Genomic DNA, 20742 nt, shown 5'->3' with positions numbered 1-20742 from the left:
TTCATCAGGTAAAGGGGAAAAATACTCTGGCTGTGAATCAGCAGCAGGGTTTCGGATCCCAGCCAAAACAGGAGCTAAAAAGCAAAACCATATTCTTCTGGTCTCAGTTTAGGCTCTTGAGGCAGAAAGCGAGAAGGGGTGGGGGTGGCGGTGGGGGTGGGGGGGACTGAGGACGGGTGGGGGGGAGAGTAAAAGAGGAGAGGAAAGAAATGTATTTTTCATCAGCCAGTGTATAATTTATAAACAGCATTAAACAGTTTTTGTTTTCTTTTTCCTCTCTCCCGTGTACGGGCTTGGACGGTAGTCAAGCCTGCATTAATTTCTGCTTTGGGTACAGTGTGTTCTTGGAGGCGCATCTGCAAGCGATCATAAACTCTCTGGAATGCTGGCAGAACATCCAGACCTGCCGGCAGGCCAGTGACGACACCACTCTGGGAAAAAGTTCGGGAAGCAAGCCAAATTCAGAGTAGGGAGGGAGAGAGAAAGAGAAGTGTGTTCAAGAGCGAGCTGGGGGAAAGTGGCTCCCTTCACCCTTTGCTCTCTCTGCGTCCGCATCACCCATGCGGACCGAAGGGAGGGCAGCCCGGCCTCTGAGCCACCCCCATCTGATCTTCTCCACTTCCTTGACCCAAAAACCAAAGGCGCCCCGACATAAGGAATGTGGAGGGAGTCGAGGAACATGAACAAAGTTTCTTCCTGGTCATCTCCCGGGTTTGCCCTGATGGTAGGAAGCTAACCAGAAGGGAAAGCTGGTATTGACTGGAGAGTGGGCAGACGGTGCATGGATTGGCCATGGGCTCTCACAAGCCTGGGCAGCCCCAAGTCTCTTGCTCTGAGCAGATACCTAATCCGGGAGGAGAGAGGTGAATGGGAGGAGAGACAAGGCGAGGGGAAGCCATCTTTGGACTCAAAGGCACCTCTCCAATCATCAGCGTGGGGACCACCTCGCACCGTCTCCTCCCAGTCACAGGGAATTTTCCAGCTACCTCTTTTCCCCCATCTTCTCTGTCTTTGAGAAGCAGAAACTGAAACCCACAGCTCAGTGCTCCAAAAAAAGAATAAATAAATAAAACAGAACAAGGACAAGCCACAGATCTTTACCATCTTGTAATGCTTTTTTTCTTCCATCTAACCTCGACAGAGGAAAGCCTAAGAGATCCAATCTGAAGGACTCCTCCAGCCCTTTTCCCTGCCAGGAGGATGACCCAGGTCCCAGGTGATAAGCCCCAGCCACTCCATGCTGCTGCTGAAATCAGAAAATCTATCAACGAAAGCCCTCGTTCTCTGCCCATGGCTCTGACTCTGGGGAAGAGCCTCGTCTCAGGGAAGCTTCTCAATAGCCAGGGCCTACAGTGCCTGACAAGGGTAAGAAAGGAGTGGAAGGATGGGGCCTCCCACCTGGCAGAATGGGGCCACATGGCCCTAACCAGCACAGAAGGCACAGGCCTCTCAACACTCCAGCCACACCCCAACATAGACGACCAGTCTTCATGTTCTCCAAACGGCTTTATTCACCCTATATTCTAGCCTAGTCTACATAAAAAAGCCCAACAGTCCCTTCTATTCCAGACACAAAAATATGTCACCCTCTTACTCAATCCTTTAGTGGCTCTCCAGTGCTTCAAGGAGAATGCAGATCATTTTGCTATTCCTTCCACAGATGTATCTCATCCATCTCTTCTAAACCCTGCACTCTGCTCTCTCCCCGCAGGCCCAGCCTACACTCGCAGGTTACACCACCGACCTTCATAGGTGGCTTGGGCTTCCCCTCACCGAGTCCTTTCAAAATGCTGTTCTGTTACCCTCTGGCACAAAACACTCTCCTACTCCGAATTTCTCCTAGATTTCTTAGGACTTTGCACACATTACCATCTTGTATGATGATTGTATAGTCATACTCATCTCCCACTCTAGACTTAAGCTCCTTGAGGGCAGGGATGTTGTAGCAGTCTTCACTGTTAAGTGCACAGAGCCTGACCCACAATTCGTGCTTATTAAACATCCTCTGGCTCCAAAAATGAATGACACTCCAGAATAGGAGCAGGCCACATGAATACTCAAACCCTAATCGTATGCAGCCGAGTCAAAAATAGGGACAAGCAGTTCTAGGCATGCTCACTTACAAGCCACCAGGACGTTAAGCCAAGCTGTGGGAAATCTACCTAATGGGAAACCTTACACTGGCCCATCTCAGAACCAACTTGAGTCACTGCATGTGTCTGTGGTCTCTGCATGGACATCTCAGAGCTAGGAATCACTTCTCGTGTTACAACAAGGAGTGGCGAAGAGACAGTGGATCAACAGATGCTTCAAGGCCAGATCCCCAAAAGGGGTAAGGTAGCAGAGGGTGAGGAGGGAGGTTTCAGAGTCTTCCTGGGACACAGGAAGGGGAAGGCCCACAGTCCTACACCCAAGCTTCACCCTCCATCAGGGCCAGCTTTGCAAAGCCTTGGAGGCCATCTCCCCACCCCAAGCCTCTTTCCCCAACACGCAAACCCTTCTGACCCCCAAAACCACCTCTGAGAATGCAGGGTCTGGCCAGATCACCTCATTAGTTAATGAGTTCGGTTATTGATAGTTGGTTTAAACTTATTGTGATCATCAGGTATAGCTCATAAACACTTGATTAATTCACACATTGAAATTGAAATTAAAACTTCAATTAAACTGAAATTCACTACTACCATTTAGGGTCTTTTAAAAAACGCTTAAAACAAAGTAAGGGAGAGAGAAAAAGGGAAGGCACTGTCTCTCAGAAGGGCCTCCTACAGGGCAAACTTCTAATTAAACAAATTGTCAATTTCAACACAATGAAAACTGATTTAGGAGTGTAAACTTAGTATTCTAGTCATTGAAAATAAGACCTGCATTGTCGATCTCCTACAGGCTGATTTCGCATGATAGGGAAATGAAGAGGAGAGGAGGACGACGGGGAGAGAAAGGAGGAAAAACTGCGAAGGAAGAACAAGCCGGAGCTCTGTCTCCCTTTCAGAAATGACATCTCTGCGGAATTCAATGCGGCCTATTCTCAAGCATCGGAGAAACTCTTTTCTTGCCTCCTCCTTCACCCCACCCCAACCAGATTAGAAAAAAAAAATTAATCGTGTATGATGACAAACTTGGCTCAGCACTCACTGTACATACTGTACCCACAAGTCTGGCTCCCAGCCAGGCCTGGCCTGGAGCCAGAACTACAATAACAAACACAGGCGATGCTAGCCAAGAGGGGGTGGGGCAACACACAGAGCTAGCCAGGAAGTGAGAGCCGTTCAGCTCCGCTGAGCAGAAGAAAACAGCAGGAATATGCCAGTGCAAGGGTGGCAACATTTAGGGGGGCAACCACAACCCCTACCCAGATCCTGGACTCACTTCTCCACAGCCTGCCCCTTTTGAAAAAAAATGCTCGCCCCTCCTGCCTCCCCCGCCCAGGGTTCTGGAGCAACTACTGTTCTTCCAGGCTGTGGGATGCTTGAACCCTCGGTCATCTTCTGTAAAATGGGTCTACTCGACAGACCTGGTGCACCCATTCTCACTGTCAGCTTTCTTCATGGAGCCTTCAAAATAGAACAGCAGGAAAACCTCACATCATCTAATTCAATGTCTCTTCTAAAACATCACCTAGTTCTGTTTTCAGGCATCAGAACATGTAAACCACTACTGGAATCTGTAAGAAGACCCAGTGCCACCAGCCCAGCCCTCTGACCCCAACTCCCCAACAAGTCCAGGTCACTCCAGAGGCCCCCAGGGCCTGTTTAACAGGGGCCAAACAATTCAGGAAATGGTCTAGCCTCACTAAGCCCTTTGTGCTATTTTATTTTCAAGACCTCTCAGCATGGAGGTGAGGAGTATGCTGGATAACAGAAAGAAAAAAAGAATAGAAATATCAGAATGTAGGCCCTGAGCTATCTGCAAGGGTGAATTGAAGCACTACTATGACTCATCGCACCTGCCTAATCATCAAATCATCCTTTCCAAGGGCATTGGCAAGTGACTAGCAGAGGGACAAATCATTTGACACAATCAGCCTTCAGTGCCCAGTAAGACAGGCATGGAAAGGAAAAACTAGGAAAACAGGACCCAATTCCCAAAGCCTCTGGAGCAGCCATATGAGATCAGGGGACCTGGAAGCAGCATCTCAGGTGGGACCAAAGTCAGCTTCCCTAGGGAACCGCCAGCTCCGCAGGGCAGTTGCGCAGTCACACTCTTGTCTGAACTGGGGACACCGGGCCCACCTGACATGAGTATGCAAGCAGCCCTTTCTTTTCTGCAGCAGCTCCCACCAGTCCCACCAATGCTGCTGATGTGTGATTCACAGCAGAGACACTGGCTAACTCACACTGGGTCACACTGCCTGGAAGAGGGATACAATATGAGCCAGGGGCTCCTGGCTGCCTCCTCAAGTGAGTCCTTAGGACATAAACAGTTGCTACCACAGGAGGGACTTGTCTGGAGAGAGGAGTGTCCCTGTTCATAGGCCTCCCAGGCTGCATCATTCACTAAACAAATACTTCTTGGCACCAGTAATGTGCCAGGCAGTGAGCTGGACATAACGTGGACAGGATCTGACCCCATTACATGTTAGGTATGGTGGTATGTATTCAAGGTGAGCCTCACAGCTTCTCTGAGATAGCGTTAAATATTTTCATTTTACAGATGAGGATACTGAGGCTGTAAGAGCTTATGGTTCTTGCCCCAGATCACATCAGCAGTAGGTAGGTGTCCAAATTCCTTCCACCATGTAACCCCGCCTCCCAAGTAAGAGAGATAAGTCCATAAATAACCGTAACACAGAAGAAAAACTGCACCCAAAGATAGCTTCAAATAAAGAAATATGGGCACAGAAAAGGCACGACTGCTTCTGGCTGGAGGTGGGGAACAGCTGGGGATGGCATCATGGAAGGGACCTTGGAAGATCTGGGAAGATGGGAGATGGGTTATTCCAAGTAGTCACAATGGGGCAAACAAAGCCACCGAGCTCAGAAAGCAACAAGCCCATAAAGCAAACCAAGAAGATAAGTCTGGCTAGAGCACTGGACTCAAGGAAAGGGTAATAAGAAAGGATGCTTACTGGGGCTGAGAGGGCAAAGAGGCTTTACCAACAGGCTAGAAGTACACTGCCCCAAAAGTGCCCAACGTCACACAGGGTTCTAGGGCAGGACGCCCCACACTTTGCAGTAAGGCAGTGGTGAGTTAAAGCAGAAAAAATCAAGACCAAGAAAGCAAAGGAAGGGTAGCCAACCTGGTAGGCAGATAGTTCATGAAACCCACCACACCGTGAACCTTAAGTAGCGTACAAAGCTGAAGGGAAGCACAAAGATACAAGGTGTAAGTCACTAAAACAGAAGAAAAAGTGTACGTGAGTGCCGAGCAGATCCGGATGCAGAAATGCCTGGAAGTTAGGGCTCTGGGCCAAGGTGAGACACACGGGCAAGAGGAGGATGATTCAGTGGAGCCAGGGACAGGGTGGGGAGGGCCCACAGGAAGGAAGCACAGAATGCACGAAGACATGGGGACAGTAGACGCGCCGAGAGAGATAGCTGCCAGCTGCCTGCTGTGGACAAATCTGTGCGCCTGGAAGAGGGAAGAATGGGAAGTGAGAAGGAGTTAGGACACTTTAGGAAGGTCCATGAGGGCCAGGGGGAGAGACCACATCCAACAAAATGCAGAACCACATTGGCCCTGCAGCAAGGCAGTGGTGAGCTGAAGCAGAAAAAGTGACCGAAGAGCACTTCCACGACTGTACACATGATGGGCTCGGGGGAAAGAGAGTACTAAATGGCCAGGCAGGCAGGGAACGAGCGGATGAGGACACGCCCCCCCACGGGGCAACAGGTTCAGAAACAAGGATGAGGGAGGAAGGTGCAAGCAGAAACCATTAACATTTATTAAATGCCAACTGTATGCCAGGGGCTTAGTACAGATGCCTTCAACATACATTCTGTCACCTAATCCTCCAAAAAATTATATAAGTTAACAACATCAGCACTTGACAGACGCAGAAACTGAGGTTTACAAGATGAATGTAGCTAAGGTCACACAGCACATATCACAAACAGGATTTGAACCTTTGTCTGCCTGACCCCAAAGCCCATTTCACAAATGCCAAACTGCCTGGAGGGCCAGTTTCTGGAGCCAATATGGGGAAAGGAGAGGCAGGCCTTGGCCTATGTGAGGAGAAGACAAGATCAAATGAAACAACAGCCCTCTCCTCTCCCCTAAAAAATGACTCCAAGGTTGGAAGGCAAGGGAATTAAAGGGAAGAGAATATGCATCTGGCAAAGAAGAGTTGAGGCCTCTGCAACTAAAGTCAGGTGACCTAAGCCTCAAAGCCACCGCATCAGACCTGCTAGATCCTTCCCTCCACCAAGAACACCCGGGCCTGCCAAATGTCAGGTGCTTCTCCTCGTTCCACGCCTAGTGGGGCAGAGCAGCTTTGCCCAAACATGAGCAAAATTACCAGCAGCCACACAGTCAACCTCAATAGAATTGTATAAAATTAACTTGCAAAAGACAGCACGCTATAACTAGCTTTGTGTTCCAACCTTTCTATATCTATTTAATTAAAGGCTCCTGTATAATGTGAACCCAATAGTCAGATTCATTAGACAGCGAGAACCTAATTCCACAACTGTTTCACTAATGAAACTGCAGTCTACTTTGGAAGGTAGATCACACGGGGCACTGGTTGCCAGGAGAGCTTGAAGGTGGGTTCATCCAGGTGGCCCTGCCATCGGGATGGATCTTCTGTGTCATGAGCCTGGAGGGAGGGTCCAGGGAACAAGATGGACCAGGGCCCCAGCTGGCAGTGGGGACATGCAGGCCACAGCAGGCTCTGAGTAGGGGTGAAGGCAAGCAGGAGATGGTTGCCTGTATCTGAACGGGCCCCTAAAGCGACCTTGCCTACCTGAATGAGCCAGTAAGTGCATTCTCAGCCGCAAACTATCCAGGAACCGCTTCCCGCAGAGCTCGCACCCGTACGTCTTCATCCCACTGTGCAGCTTCCTGTAAGGGAAAGGAAAAGAGAGGTTGCTGCTGCTCTGGCTGGACAAGAGACAGGGCCATCCCCTACCTGGGGGCTTGGCAGCCATCCCTCTGGCAGGTGACAGGCGGAAGGGAACAGGAGGGCACCGATGGAAACACATCCCTGGATCCTCAGACAGCGTAAATCACGGCCTCTGCCCAGGGACTGCTTCCAGTGAGGCACCCATTCCCGGTCTTGTCCACGGGCTTTACCACTGGCACATGGACCAAGAAAAAAAATCAGATCCAATTCCAGAGGGAGGAAGGATGAAACACCCAGGACACTCAGACAGACATAATGCTCCTGTCAAACTAGCACAGACCTCACAGGAGGCCCGCAGCCTCTGCTCACCTCTGTGTAGCACTGCCTTCCCCGGGTGATGACTGTGAACAAGCCCATTGGACCCAGGAGGGCTACACCTGTATCTTTTCTCTCTCCTACCTCCAACTTCCACTACAGTGACTGACACAAAGGAGGCTCTGAATAAGCCTATGAATAAACTGATGCCCTTCTAGACACAAGATACTTCTTTCTCTGGCATCCAGATGTTCTTAAGACTGCAATGACCCACCCCAACATGCACACCTTTCCCCTAAGGCCCAGCTTTAGAAGTGTCTTCCCTCTGTCTTGCCCCAGCAGAAAGCAGAGTTTCAAGAAACTGGATAACATCATTCTATAAATGTAGGGTGGTCATAATCATCTGCAGCTCTTCATACACATGCTCTCATTTTGCCATCACTGTGATTCTGTGAGGTGGGCTGGGCCCATGTTATCACCCCTGGGAAGACTGAGGTCCCAGTAACAACCAGTCACAGGCCCAACCTGCAGCAGTGCTCCCATCCCAACTCCCAACCCGGGGCCTCTCCCACCAGACCCCTGGCTCAGTCACGAGCCAGCATGGGAGCTGGTAAGAGGCAGGGAACCGGGTGCGCTAGCAGGGAGCTGAGCACTGGGGAGAGGCTCCAAGTTGCCGCCCACCCACACTCCTGTTGTCAGGCCCATACATGCTATTGCCGGATCCAGGATCCGGCCTCCACCTCCGCCCCAGTCTCTGTGCCATCCCCGCAACTTCCCCAGGGCCCTTGGCCCTCAGGACAGGGCAGGCGTGGCAGCCAGAAGCCGGATCTGTGGGCGGTGGAGCAGGCAGAAGGGAAAACAAGGCCCTCTATCTCCATCAAAATGTTGACGTGTTAAGACCATAGTAAAAGGCTGGAGAGCTGGTACTGACAACAGATAAAACTGCAGGTGGGCAGAGGGAGTATTACACACTCAAGCTGGCAGCATCTAGATGGTAGCAAAACCGAGCCACCCACCCTTCCAAGTCCCAAAATGAGAACCCAGCAGTGTGTCAAGACCATGTGGTGGACCCAGGTGAGCCTCCTTAGCGCCACAGTCAATGGGCTCCCACAGCATGAGGACCAGAATACGGTATCCACTGTGTGCGGCCTTCTGATAGGGATCACACAAAGTTCTCTCCGCAGAGCTCTTTCTCAATCACATTGTTTTGTTTGCATGCTTTCCCTTTCCCCACTTGCCAAAGACAAATGATTTCTCAATCACAAATATACACACACACACACACACCCTTATCTATGACACTGTAGGGGTACCACCCCCCCATGTTCTCTTGCTCCTTGCCACGCTGATCCACCCAAATTGAGAAATATTAACAGTACAGAACATTTTAACTGAACATTCTTAACTCTAAATAGATTTCACAATGTTGGGCACTGGGACATGTCCTAATAGCATTTTGGACAAAGTATCTTTTAAACTACCTACCTAGGTACGTGAGTGCATGCAAACACACACGATGGTGGAGTATTCCTGTCACTTGCCCAGGCATGATAGATACTTGCTTTTCTAAGAGATGTTCTACAGAGTGGCAAAGGCTCTATTCACAAGGGGTTTGGCAGGTGAACTCGCACACAGTCATAGTAAAATCTGGTGGATGGCAACATAAGGGTTTCAGTTTATTTTCATCCTTTTCTTCACCAGGGATTTGTTAGCTCCTGGAGTGCCCACTTCTCAAGGGTGGCTGTCAAGAGGAATAAGAGGACGAACACCCATTTGGATTTATTTTCCAAAAGGACACTAGAGTGACCGGTCTTCAGATTTGGGAGCCACCACCAGGCTAAACTCCCCTCTGGGGCTCCCATCTCTTCTCCATGAGGGTTCCAAATCAAATCCCTCACCATGATAAACACTCTTGGTTTGGGTAACACCATTGCCTTTTCTCTAGGTATGAATGGATTTGCCCGGCAATTGGTGGAAGTGGCTTATCTCGGCCAACTGGATTGGCTTGGTGTGAAAGATGACAGGCACTTGCCCCTTTACTACAGAGGTGGCAGGGTACAGAGAAGAATGCCCAGCTAGCGGCCAGAAGACCTGCATCCTCTCACCTGACTTGGCCATTAACCTTGGACAAGTCATGCTATCACAATCTCTCTGCATTTGATCACCTATAAAGTGATGAAGATCACATCGAATATTTTGAATAGAGACAAAATTTTATCATTGAAAAGTCTTACCCATATCCTTTTACCTAGCCTACAAGGTGGTCCTCTAAGGGGTACTATTATTCTCCCTGAGCCACGTCCCACTTGTTACAGCACACTGTGATGTCCTCTGACACTGAGGCAGCCAGGCTAGGATCGCCCAAGCAAACCTCTAGACCCAATCCCAGCAATCTAGTCATTTAAAACCTAATCCAAGTGGCCTGAGTTTCCTCTTTTACTCATTTGCTATTTATCTTTCAGTGAAAGAAACTTCCAGAAGTTACCACCAGCCTGTCCTCAGAATGACTCTGTTGTCATGCATTTCCCTGCCTTCAGAGACCCGGATGTCCTATCCTATCTAATCCTCAGGGTAAGGTCACTGCCCTGCAACTGACCCACTAACTCAGTGCCCCATACAGGTTACCAGAGATTAATATGGTGTCCGTGTGATTCCACATGAAGTACAAGGGCAAAGGTCTTTCCTCACTGGCAGAGAGACCTGGGCAAAGCACAGAAAGTTCATTAGAGAAAAAGGGAACAACCTCACAGGCCTGGGAGTTCAACAGAGCTCAGCACTGGTTTGCTTGTATCTTTAATTCTTGTTCACATACCAAAGGAAGAATGTGGAAAAGTGAAGGCTTCTCCTAATTCAAAGAAAATAATGGTGGAGAATTTCAGTGCATTTGAGGGACCTGGCTACCGGTAGACTCTCCATGGCACAGTCTGCAGAACAGCCAATGTGGAAATAGAATTCCAACCGATTCCTGGAGCAAAAGTGCAAATTTGTGTGAACTCACAGTCTATTCCCTCTTTAGACCACAACCTCCCACCACTACCATCACCACATTATGCAACTGAAAAGCATTTAGATCAAAATGGAAATTCTATCCACCTCCTTCTTCCTTACCACACACTCACATCTTCCCAATCTAGTCCTGTCTTTTCATAAGGTTTAATTGCACGTGGCCATCTGAGATTATCAGCCTCCACTGTGACAGGAAAGGAAGACATCTGGGGACATTTTTGCACCTTTCTGCGCACTGCCTTAGTTGGTGGTAGAGTTTTCACACACTCTTCTCTGAGAAGAAGCTACCTTGCTGAACACCATTTTGAAAGTAACCCAGTTCTAGTACAGCCCACGCATCTCCATCCTATACTCAGTGGAGATTCCATTGCCCCATATGCTTCAGGTCCTCACTCTCCATTCCTGGGGAACAGACTCAAGTTCTCCCCAACTCTTAGTGGCTCATTAGGTAAACTCAGCTTGCATGTAACAGATTTTCACTTATGTCCAAAAAGACAAAGAACACATTAACCTCTAACAAGTTTCCATTGTCTCAAGAAAGCTGAATCATTATGAGAAATTCAAGCTAAACAAATCTGAACCGTTTGACAAGAAACTGGAGAGAAGAATTCATTCCTTCTCACTGGTTTTCAACCACACAACTATCACTAGTAAAACAAAGCTAGCAAGATACAAGCTCATCATTTGAACCATTTCTGTGCTACTGTAAGTCTGCAAACTCATAAAGATTTCATCTGGTTTAGAGTGCAAACTCCATAATGGCAGAGACTGTGCCTATATTTCCTTTCCTCATGAGGCCTCGTTCAAAAGGGATTGATCAAGGATGCTGGAGAAATCCCTTTCTGTAAAGTGACATCTATGACATTCCTTTGCTCATCCTAACAATATTCTCAGTACAACAGCTTCATAGATGGCCTCCAATTCAAAACTGGACCCTGTCCTGTGGCTCCTAAAGTCCATACAAAGAAGGCTAATGGCCACTGCATAGAAGCATGAAGCCATTAGACCAACCTGTCATCTTTAGGGTAAGCCTTTATCAACCTAGCCTACCTAGAACAGCAACAGCAGCATAAAGGGCAGCAAGGAGAGACCCAAGCCATACTCCATCCTCCCTACCTTCAGCTTCCAGAGAGAGCTGACCACAACAGCTGAGCCCCAAGGGGGCATCCACCATGTCTACTCTCTGCAGGGTAAGCTCGGCCCACTTCCATCCTATGCAGCTGGGGACCAAGGTGAGAAGGATAAGAGAAGAACTCACTGCACTACCAGGTATCAAAGGGAAAAGCCCAGCAGCACTGCCTAGCTGAGAGAGAGGGGTTCATGTCCCAGCACTGCCAATATCACATGTCTTCTCAGGTTCCTGAGCCCAGGGGCAAATGCTCAAGTTGGAGCAGACCAACAGGCAGGGAAGGTTTAGAGAAAGAAACCTCAGTTCCAGTAATCCAAGGGTTGAAATTATCTGACCTGTGAGTTTTGCTGGAAAGACCAGCACGGGGAACTAGGACCTGTAATTGGGAAAAGTGAATAGGAGGGCTCCACAGCTGGACTACCCACTGCTCTCTCCTGCCTTTGAATGAGGAAAAATAAAGTGGGAAATCCATTCTGTAAGGGCATTTATAAGATGATGTTGTCCTTGTTTTCAGCCTACTGATCCATCCTCTGAACCAACACGCAGACCACATCAATGCAGTATATAAGGGCCTTCCAAACTCACCCTATTGTAGGTATGAGGCCACTCCACATGCAAAAGTCACCCCAATGCTTTGGGTTTTTGCTTTCTGATTCTATGACCATCAATTTGACCTCATCAGTGCAAAAGTCACCCCAGTGCTTTGGGCTTTTTGATCCTATGACCACCCCTTTCTGATCCTATGACCATCAATGTGACCTTCTCAGTGCTTCAGAGGGGTACTCAGAATAGATAGGAAGCAGATGGGAGATTCTGTAAGATCCCAGCCATGACCTAAATGATCCTCTCTTCTCCAAAAAGTCTGCCGCCCCCATGAGAACCAACACTCTCCAAGATCATCTACTTACCCAGCCACCATGCAAACTTCCTGGTCCTGTCAAGCAGGACCTGGGCAGTTGGTGCTGACATGCAGCCTTGGGCCCCATGTGGGGACAGCATAAGATACGTCCCTTTATGGAGCTCTGCCAATGCTCTCAGCCTCAAAAGCAACCAACTCCTAAGCTTGGTGATAAGAGAACCTTGCCCTAGCCTCATTCACCTTTCCAAGTAGACACAGAATTGAGTAAAGGGAAAGCTTATATACTTTAGTAATGGGCTCACTCTTCCTCCTTAGACCTTTAAGTCAAAAACACACTTTCAACGTCCATTTACCTTTAATTCAAATGACAAAGGAAAGGTGAAATAGTCAATGGCATTCTGTGCTCTAATTTTAAGAGGAATGAATGAATGAAAAGTTATGAGGCTGTCAGTATTTCCTCCCCAAAGCAACTTCCAGGGAGACTGCAGAGTGTTTCCATATTCAGTCCATTCTCCTGTACTTTCTTTTTTAAATAATCGTTTTTAATAGAGACGAGGTCTTGCTATGTTGCCTGGGCTGGTCTTGAACTCCTAGGCTCAAGTAATCCTCCCCTCTTGGCCTCCCAAAGTGCTGAAATTACAGTGATGAGCCACCACGCCCAGCCTAATTCTCCTGTACTTTCTATGTGTCTTTTTGTGTGAAAGGAATACTCTAAACAGAGCCTGTTCTACTAACGGCCTCTACCCTAAGCCAGACCATGTTATTCATAGGGCATCAGGGATACTCTGGGGAATGTTCCCTTCCTTCTAAGGGCGACATCATGTCTTCCCAAGGAATGTCTCTTCATGCCACCAAAAGTACCACATTCCAGGCTAAGTAGGCCATTAGTCACACCCAGTGTCATTCTCCTTACATATTTTGTAGGAATATTGAGTTCAAGATTCAAGACTAAACCATTTATAAGTTCCTTAAGACTATACACTCTGTGGGGGCAAGAACTATGTCTTTATCTCTGTCTTTTATGGCCTCAGCACAGATTCAGGCAGCCAGAACAGACATATAAGAAGCTATTGCTAATAAGGCAATTTCCAACCACCCTAAGACAAAGGGATACCTAACCACTAAAATCTAGCCATGGGACTGCCTGGAACCAGAAAGGAGGCCTGGTATCCCAGGGGAGAAAAAGAAGCAATCATTCTAATGTTGGCTGGGGAATGGGTCACTTTCATTTTCTCAAGGCATAAGGGAAATTACCCTTTTGCCCACTTTTTTTTTAATGTTGAGATTAGATAGTCATTTGACAAGCTGTGAATGCTTAGCGGGTATTACCACAAATTATCCTTCTAGCAATAGAGTTCGTTGCTCCCTGACTAGTCAATATTAATAAACATTACCGAATGCTTTTACAACACAATTTATTTTTTAATACAGCTCTTTATGTATGCCATAAAGTAAATATACCAATAAAAGCCAAGGATTTCAAACAACAGATTAAGAAAAATAACCAAGAACTAACTGAGTGCTAGTTAACACCTTCCATGCTGCAGGTTTTGGGAGCACACAGCAGGTACCTCTCCACTGGGGATCCAGACCAGAAGAGTTAGGGAAGACAGTGGCCATTTGGTTGTTTTGGAACCGTTTAAAGGGAGAGAGAGAAAATACCAAACCAGCTGTGTTTTCTTAAAAATCACCTTTAAAACAGTGGTATATTGACCATGTATATATGTGTACATATATATACATTGGGCTGAGTGCAGGGGACATGGCTCTGCAGATATCCATTAAATAACCTTGGCCAAACTACTTAGTTTCTCTAGATTTCACTTGACACCTCTGCAACAATGCAAAGGTTGAGCTAGATGATTTCTTAGGCTCTTTCCAACCAGGTTTACAAAACTGAAAGGCTGTGGGGCTGACATGGGTCTGTGCTGGCTGGATTGTATCTCCTGCATAAGAATCCATACCAGATTCATCCTCTCAATCTTCATCACTGACCTCAGAACACGGAAGGGGCTCATTTTTGTTGGCTGAATGAGCAAACAAACAAGAAAGGGAATCGGGAGAGAAAAATGTAGAGGTGGAAAAAAACTCACCCTGTCTACACACATATGCGGATACACATACACACACACACACACACACACACACACACACACACACACCAGTAAAAGAACAGTTGCCCCTACTGTCCAAAAGAGAAGCTCGCTATGGGGTTCTTAGAAAGAGCGCCATGCAGGCGGGCGCGGTGGCTCATGCCTGTAATCCTAACACTTTGGGAGGCCGTGACCAGCAGATCACGAGGTCAGGAGATCGAGACCATCCTGGCTAACATGGTGAAACCCCGTCTCTACTAAAAATACAAAAAATTAGCCAGGCATGGTGGCAGGTGCCTGTAGTCCCAGCTACTCAGGAGGCTGAGGCAGGAGAACCGCTTGAACCCACGAGGCAGAGGTTGCAGTAAGCCGAGATCGTACCACTGCACTCCAGCCTAGGCGACAGAACGAGACTCCATCTCAGAAAGAAAAAAAGAAAGAAAGAAAGGAAGAAAGGGAGGGAGGGAGGGAGGAAGGAAGGACGGACGGACAGAAGCCATGCATCCTATGCATCCTGCCTTGGCCTGGATGAAAGCCAATCTGGAGCTGACTGAAGAGTGGAGGGAACTGTCCTGAGCCTTGAAAATATGAGGAAGGACAATGGCATTCCCCGGGGCCATGACCAAACCAAGTACAGCACTTTCAGATAAGGCTGCCTGCAAGTGCTAAAATACAATGTCAGAAATGACAAAGGGGTACACTAATCTCCCTGCAGCAACTGCTCAAGGAGGGATCTTCTTGGCTGCGGAGCACCAAGAGGCCTGGGCTTCTGGCTGTTACGTAACCAGTCCTTTGTTTTAAAATACTGAGTTCTCCTAAGTCATTTATTTGAAATATCTCTATCAACAAATTTCACCAAGAACAAAAGTTTTTCATTTGTGCACTGGGCTATAGGATGATCTTATCGCACACAATCTCATACAGTCTCTTTCAACAAGGTCTTAGCGTGCTTATCTGTGAAGTTCCTGGTAGCCAAATATGATTGAAATGTTCTATTTATGCTCACTGGATTAAGGAGATGTTGCAAAACTGCACAAAAACCTGGCAGATGTAAGCAAGGTATTACAGCCAGGGCAGTTAAGATCCGAGGGAAGAGATCAATACATACTTTTGTAGTTTTTTCTTTTTCTTTTTCTTTTAAGAGACCAGAAAAGTTGTGCTTTTAGAAAAGGAAAAGGAAAAAATAGTAAAATGCTTTAAGATTTATAGCTTCTCTGAGCTTTTTCCAAACCCAAAACAGGGCACCATGATGCATGCTTGATGATGTCAGCCCAAGGGAAACAAAAATAAATCCAAAATATTCTCTCCAGATCCTAAAAGGCCCTATAAGGGAATTAAACTATGGTTATGGATGAACAGGGTTTTTGTTCTCCCTCTCCTGTACGAGGCGTTTAACCAGCACAAATAACCGATTTCTGGGAAAACAGTTTTCGAAAAGCTACAGACTTTTCCTTTATCTCCTTGTTCTGCCTGGATACATGTGGAGGAAATGTTGTCTCCTGGTTATCTAGGATCATTTTTATATGTTTCCACTCTAGCCAGGGAGACACAATGCTACCTTCAGATCCCATGGACCAGCCATGGAAACTCAGAGATTGTTGAGAATAACTGAGGTTTATTAAAGGCCTAAGAAGAAAGTTCCTCTGGAATTAAACCATTCTGAAAACCTTTTTAATGTATATTGCCTCATTCTTTCTGCTTTGGTACACTGAAAATTCAATTACTTTTCTATGAGGATTCTAAGCTGGAGAGCTATCACTCTAAACATCAATTATGAACACAAGATAAGAGATTGAACAGATTACCTGTATGGGCACCAAATCACATTATAAACATTATTGTCATTTTAATGAAGAAAAAAAGCAAAAGCCAAATAGATATTAGCTTCTTTACTGGTTCTTTCTTCCTATCTTCTAGAAAAATGCAAAAAAGAATATCTAGTCAACCCAGGTTTTGGTTTTTTTTTTTTTTTTTTTGAGACAGAATCTCACTCTATCGCCCAGGCTGGAGTGCAGCAGCGCGATCTCGACTCACTGCAACCCTGCCTCCCAGGTTCAGGCGATTCTCATGCCTCAGCCTCCCGAGTAGCTGCGACTACAGGCACGAGCCACCATGCCCGGCTGATTTTTTTTTAATTTTTAGTAGAGAAGGGGTTTCACCGCATTGGCCAGGCTGTCTCCAACTCCTGAGCTCAAGCGATCCACCCGCCTCGGCCTCCCAAAGTGCTGGAATTACAGGTATGAGCCACCGTGCCTAGCCCCAACTGAGGTTTTAATGATAAAGAAGGTAATGCATTTATAGATCATGTCTGACTTTGAAAGGGCTCCCTGAGGATCATCTCAACCACCTTGTGGCTGACATGGAGAGTATAGAGCCCATTTTGTGGATGGAGAAAGTGAGGCCACATGACTTACTTGCCCCTGTAAACGGGCAGACTTCGCCAGACTTCTCACCTCAGGGTCTGCCTTCATATTCCTACCTAAGCCAGAGTCTTTCCCTGAAAGGGGCAGAAAAACCAGCAGCTAAAAAGGAGTCACCGAGAGCATTCCTGGGATTTTCTCCATCTAATTGAATAGACGCAAGAACAGAGAGGCCTCTAAGAAAAAAAGTAAATTGAATGATGGTACCCAGAGTCCACTGATAGGCTGTGGGTCTCGCAGGGACTTTATAACCTTCTACAGGGAAGGCAAGCCGACTCATGCCCCACTGCTACTCACCCTATATCTGTTAAGCGCCTACTGTATGCTGGACTCCAGTAGTCAGGCTCCTCCTGAACCACAGCCCATCTAGGTAGGTTGTCCATCAATGCAATTTTCCATCATTGCATTTTGTTGATTTCCTTTATGACATTTAACACAATTTTCAGTTATATATTAGCTTTTCATTAGTATTCTTTATCTCTACTAGACTATAAGTTACATTAAGGCAGAAACCATCCACTATAACCTCAGAGTATGCCAGTGTGTGCTGTACAGAGTAAGCATTCAGTACACTTTTCTAAATAGCTTTACTGAGGTATTTTCCACGTACCATAAAATTTATCCTTGTCAAGTACACCATTCACTGGTTTGTAGAATATTCATAGAACTGTGCAACCATCATCACTATCAAATTCCAGAATATTTTCATCACCCTGAAAAGAAACCTCGTACTCATTAGCAGTCACTCTCCATTCCTCCCCTCAACCCCCAGCCTTTGGCAACCACAAATGTACTATCTTCCTCTACAGATTTGCCTATTTTGAACATTTCATATAAATGGTATCATACAATATGCACCCTTTGGGGTCTGGCTTCTCTCACACAGCATGTTTTCAAGCTTCATTCCTATCATAGCTTGTATCAGTACTTTGTTCCTCTGTAGGGATATACCACATTTTGTTTATCCATTCATCAGCTGATGGACATTTGGTTGTTTTGACCTTTTGGCTATTACGAATAATGCTGCTATGAACATTTGTGTACAAGTTTTATGTGTGGACATATGTTTTCACTTCTCTTGGGTATACACCTAGGAGTGGAATTGCCAGCTCATATGGTAACTCTGTGTTTAACCTTTTAAGGAACTGCCAGACTGTTTTCCAAAGCAGCTATACCATTTTACATTCCCATCAGCAATGTATGAGGTTTCCAATTTCTCAATACATTTTTGGACTAAGTGAATAAATGAATAAAGATTCCTTCTGCTGTAAAAGCCCCCGAAAAAGGGGATACAATTCTGAGGCTTCTTTGGTAAACTAGCATCTTCATCTGCAGACATGACATGCTACACTCATGTTTAACAGAAACCCCAAAGAATGCTATTTATATGTAGTTCCTTTTAGAGAATCAAGTGAAAAATGAAGAAAAGGAAAGAAAAACACCAGACAGCTCAAAGTGGGCACTACTTTCACATATGTGATTTCAACCCCTACCCTCCAGCCCATGTCTAAACTCAACAATTTAATAATGCACATTCCTTGAACAGATTTAGTTGAAAATATGAGGGATCCCAGCTCAACTGAAGCCAGCTTTGATTTGGTCAACAGTGAGGGAAACATGATTTGACAGCCCTGCTGTCTCTGGTAGAAAGCTTGAAAATATACTTAATAATAATTAAAACAAAAATGCATGAACAAAAATATCCCAGGCAAGCTCCAGGAGTGGGACCCATGGTGCTGGAACTGTTGAGAAGACAGCCACGGGCGAGAGCCTCTCTTCCTGGGCTTGTTAGAGTGGGCAGGGTGTCCCAGAGCAGGCTGCGGCAAGAAGCTGTTAAGGGCTCCCCAAACTTCTTTTTCTACCCCCTTTTCTTTTTTGTAAAAGAAGTCAGCTGTATTCCTTTCTGCACAGACTCCTTGCAAAGAACAAACAAACAAAGGCTGGGACAGAGCAAGACCCTTTGCAAGCTGCAGGTAATTAAAACGGCCTGTAAATGCCCCAGCAGAAAGCACTTCAAAGAGACAGTAATTCCAGCAATGGCCAGTGAAGGCTGTGTGGTGTAAAAATTATGAGTTTTCCCAACAGGGAGCTTTGTGTGAAAAGGACAGGGGTTGGTGGCAAAAGGAGGGTGAGCCACACAGACGAGGTTTACAATTGGTGTCCATGTCCAGTGTGCGTGGGAGTGTGTGTGTTTGTGTGTGTGTATGTGTTTGTGTCTGGCAAACACACAGGCCAGAGAAAGGGAATTGTGTGCATGTTTGTGAGAGCACACATTTATCAATGCTGAGACGGTCCAAGCGTGTGGGCCTGGAGATAAAAGGAAAAATAAAATAAAAGCAACAAATACGAATCCTCTTCCCTGCTGGGCCTCATTTTCATGGGGAAAAGTACCAGGCAGCTTGCGTGCTCCTCTTGCTCCTTACAGGCAAGGCTCCCGAGCACACAGGAAATGCATAATACCAGTGACTCAAGGCCCAACGAGTACAGAGGCCAAGCAGCGGCTCTCTGGAAACATCCACACTTTCAGTCTCACAGTGCGACACAATACCCAACAACATACTGCATGCTATGTAATCTTGAAACAGAGAATGAAGAGATCGATTCTTAACCTCGACTCTGACTGCATTTGCTAAGTCACCTGTGCTACCTGCCTGGGTGCCCTGTGCTTAGATGATGCAGCCACTGTCTACGGCATGGAGGAGAAGAGAGGCTGGAGCCTCAATGCACAAGGACGTTGGCCCCACTCTTACAATACGCTGACACACATCAGTGATCACCTGACCACAACACCACACATCTGGGACAGAGGGAGGACCTGTCACTAGCGTATTTTTTCTACATTTCTGTGTAATCCTCCTGCAGGAACCTGATACTTCCAAAAGGACATTTCACTAGGCAAGAGGGTCAGTACCATCCCTAGAAGCCTTCCCCAGTAGCTCCCCTCTGTCCCCTCTCAAAGCTGACCCCCTTTCCCCCCAGCCCCTGTCTTTTAAGTGTGTTTCTGGTGGAGCAGATATACTCACTAGGGTGCATCTGCTTGTTTCTCTGTCTCTCCAGCTGGATGGGCAGCTACATGAAGACAGGGCTTTGCCTCATTCATCTTGTATTTTCAAGCCTTGCAAAGGGCACAGCATTAGTGGATGGATGAGGGGTGGATGCATCTTGGCTGTACAGTGGGTAATAAATCAATCGGGATTTGGATGGAGTAGAGCATATTGCTTAGAGACGGGTACCCACCGCTCCTCACCCTCATCAGCCGGCACACGTTCACCCTGTGCACAGGAGCCTCGGAACCTGGGAGGGTAGGTGGGAGCAAGCCCACACTCACCAAGGCAACGGAGAGACCAACGCTGGCCAGGGGCTTTATTTCCCCATAAACAAAATCCTGTTCTGCCTCCCTCACAGCCCCACTCACTAACTCCTCCCTGACATTGCTGGTTTTAAGCCCACACATAAAAATGTCCTTTACTATTTTTATTTAATGAGCTTTCATTTTTCCTCCCCGTTTTTGTAAATGAGAAAGGAAAGCCCACCTCCTAATGGGGATGGGGGGAGGAAGCAGAGTGGAATCTTTTTTAAACGGGCCATAACTTCATGAAAAGCTTTCTCCTCCACAATCCCCCCAGCTCCCCCTCCTCAAGGCCCCATGCTCCTCCATCCTCCCTACATCTTCCCTTCCCACCATTCAAAACAAGATGCATGGATTTTGGACATTTGATTACTTTTAAGTATATATTTTTCCCTCAAATAGACTGAATACAATGGTTAGGAAATGTGACAGAAAACTATTCTGAGCCATTTATTGCCTTAATACCCACCTTTGTCCAACAGGCAGTTTTGACAACAGCGATAAATTCCAAATTTATGTCAACAGAGCATATGTTGAACACCTCATTTCTGAGCTAAAGCGGCATGCT

At 46.8% G+C, this 20742-nt stretch overlaps 1 protein-coding gene across 1 annotated transcript in view; it reads right to left on the bottom strand.

The window, feature by feature from the left end:
• Positions 1 to 20742, bottom strand: part of ZBTB16 (zinc finger and BTB domain containing 16) — a 195701-nt gene that overhangs the window by 92381 nt on the left and 82578 nt on the right. The window contains exon 3 of the mRNA XM_054441490.2: positions 6905 to 7002. Coding sequence (XP_054297465.1) covers positions 6905 to 7002 — 98 coding nt within the window. The remainder of the gene's footprint in view (positions 1 to 6904; positions 7003 to 20742) is intronic.

Source organism: Pongo pygmaeus, chromosome 9, assembly GCF_028885625.2.
Source record: "Pongo pygmaeus isolate AG05252 chromosome 9, NHGRI_mPonPyg2-v2.0_pri, whole genome shotgun sequence".
Taxonomy (NCBI): Eukaryota; Metazoa; Chordata; class Mammalia; order Primates; family Hominidae; genus Pongo; species Pongo pygmaeus.
The sequence above is the reverse complement of the archived record's forward strand: the minus strand, read 5'-3'. Positions and strand labels throughout refer to the sequence as shown.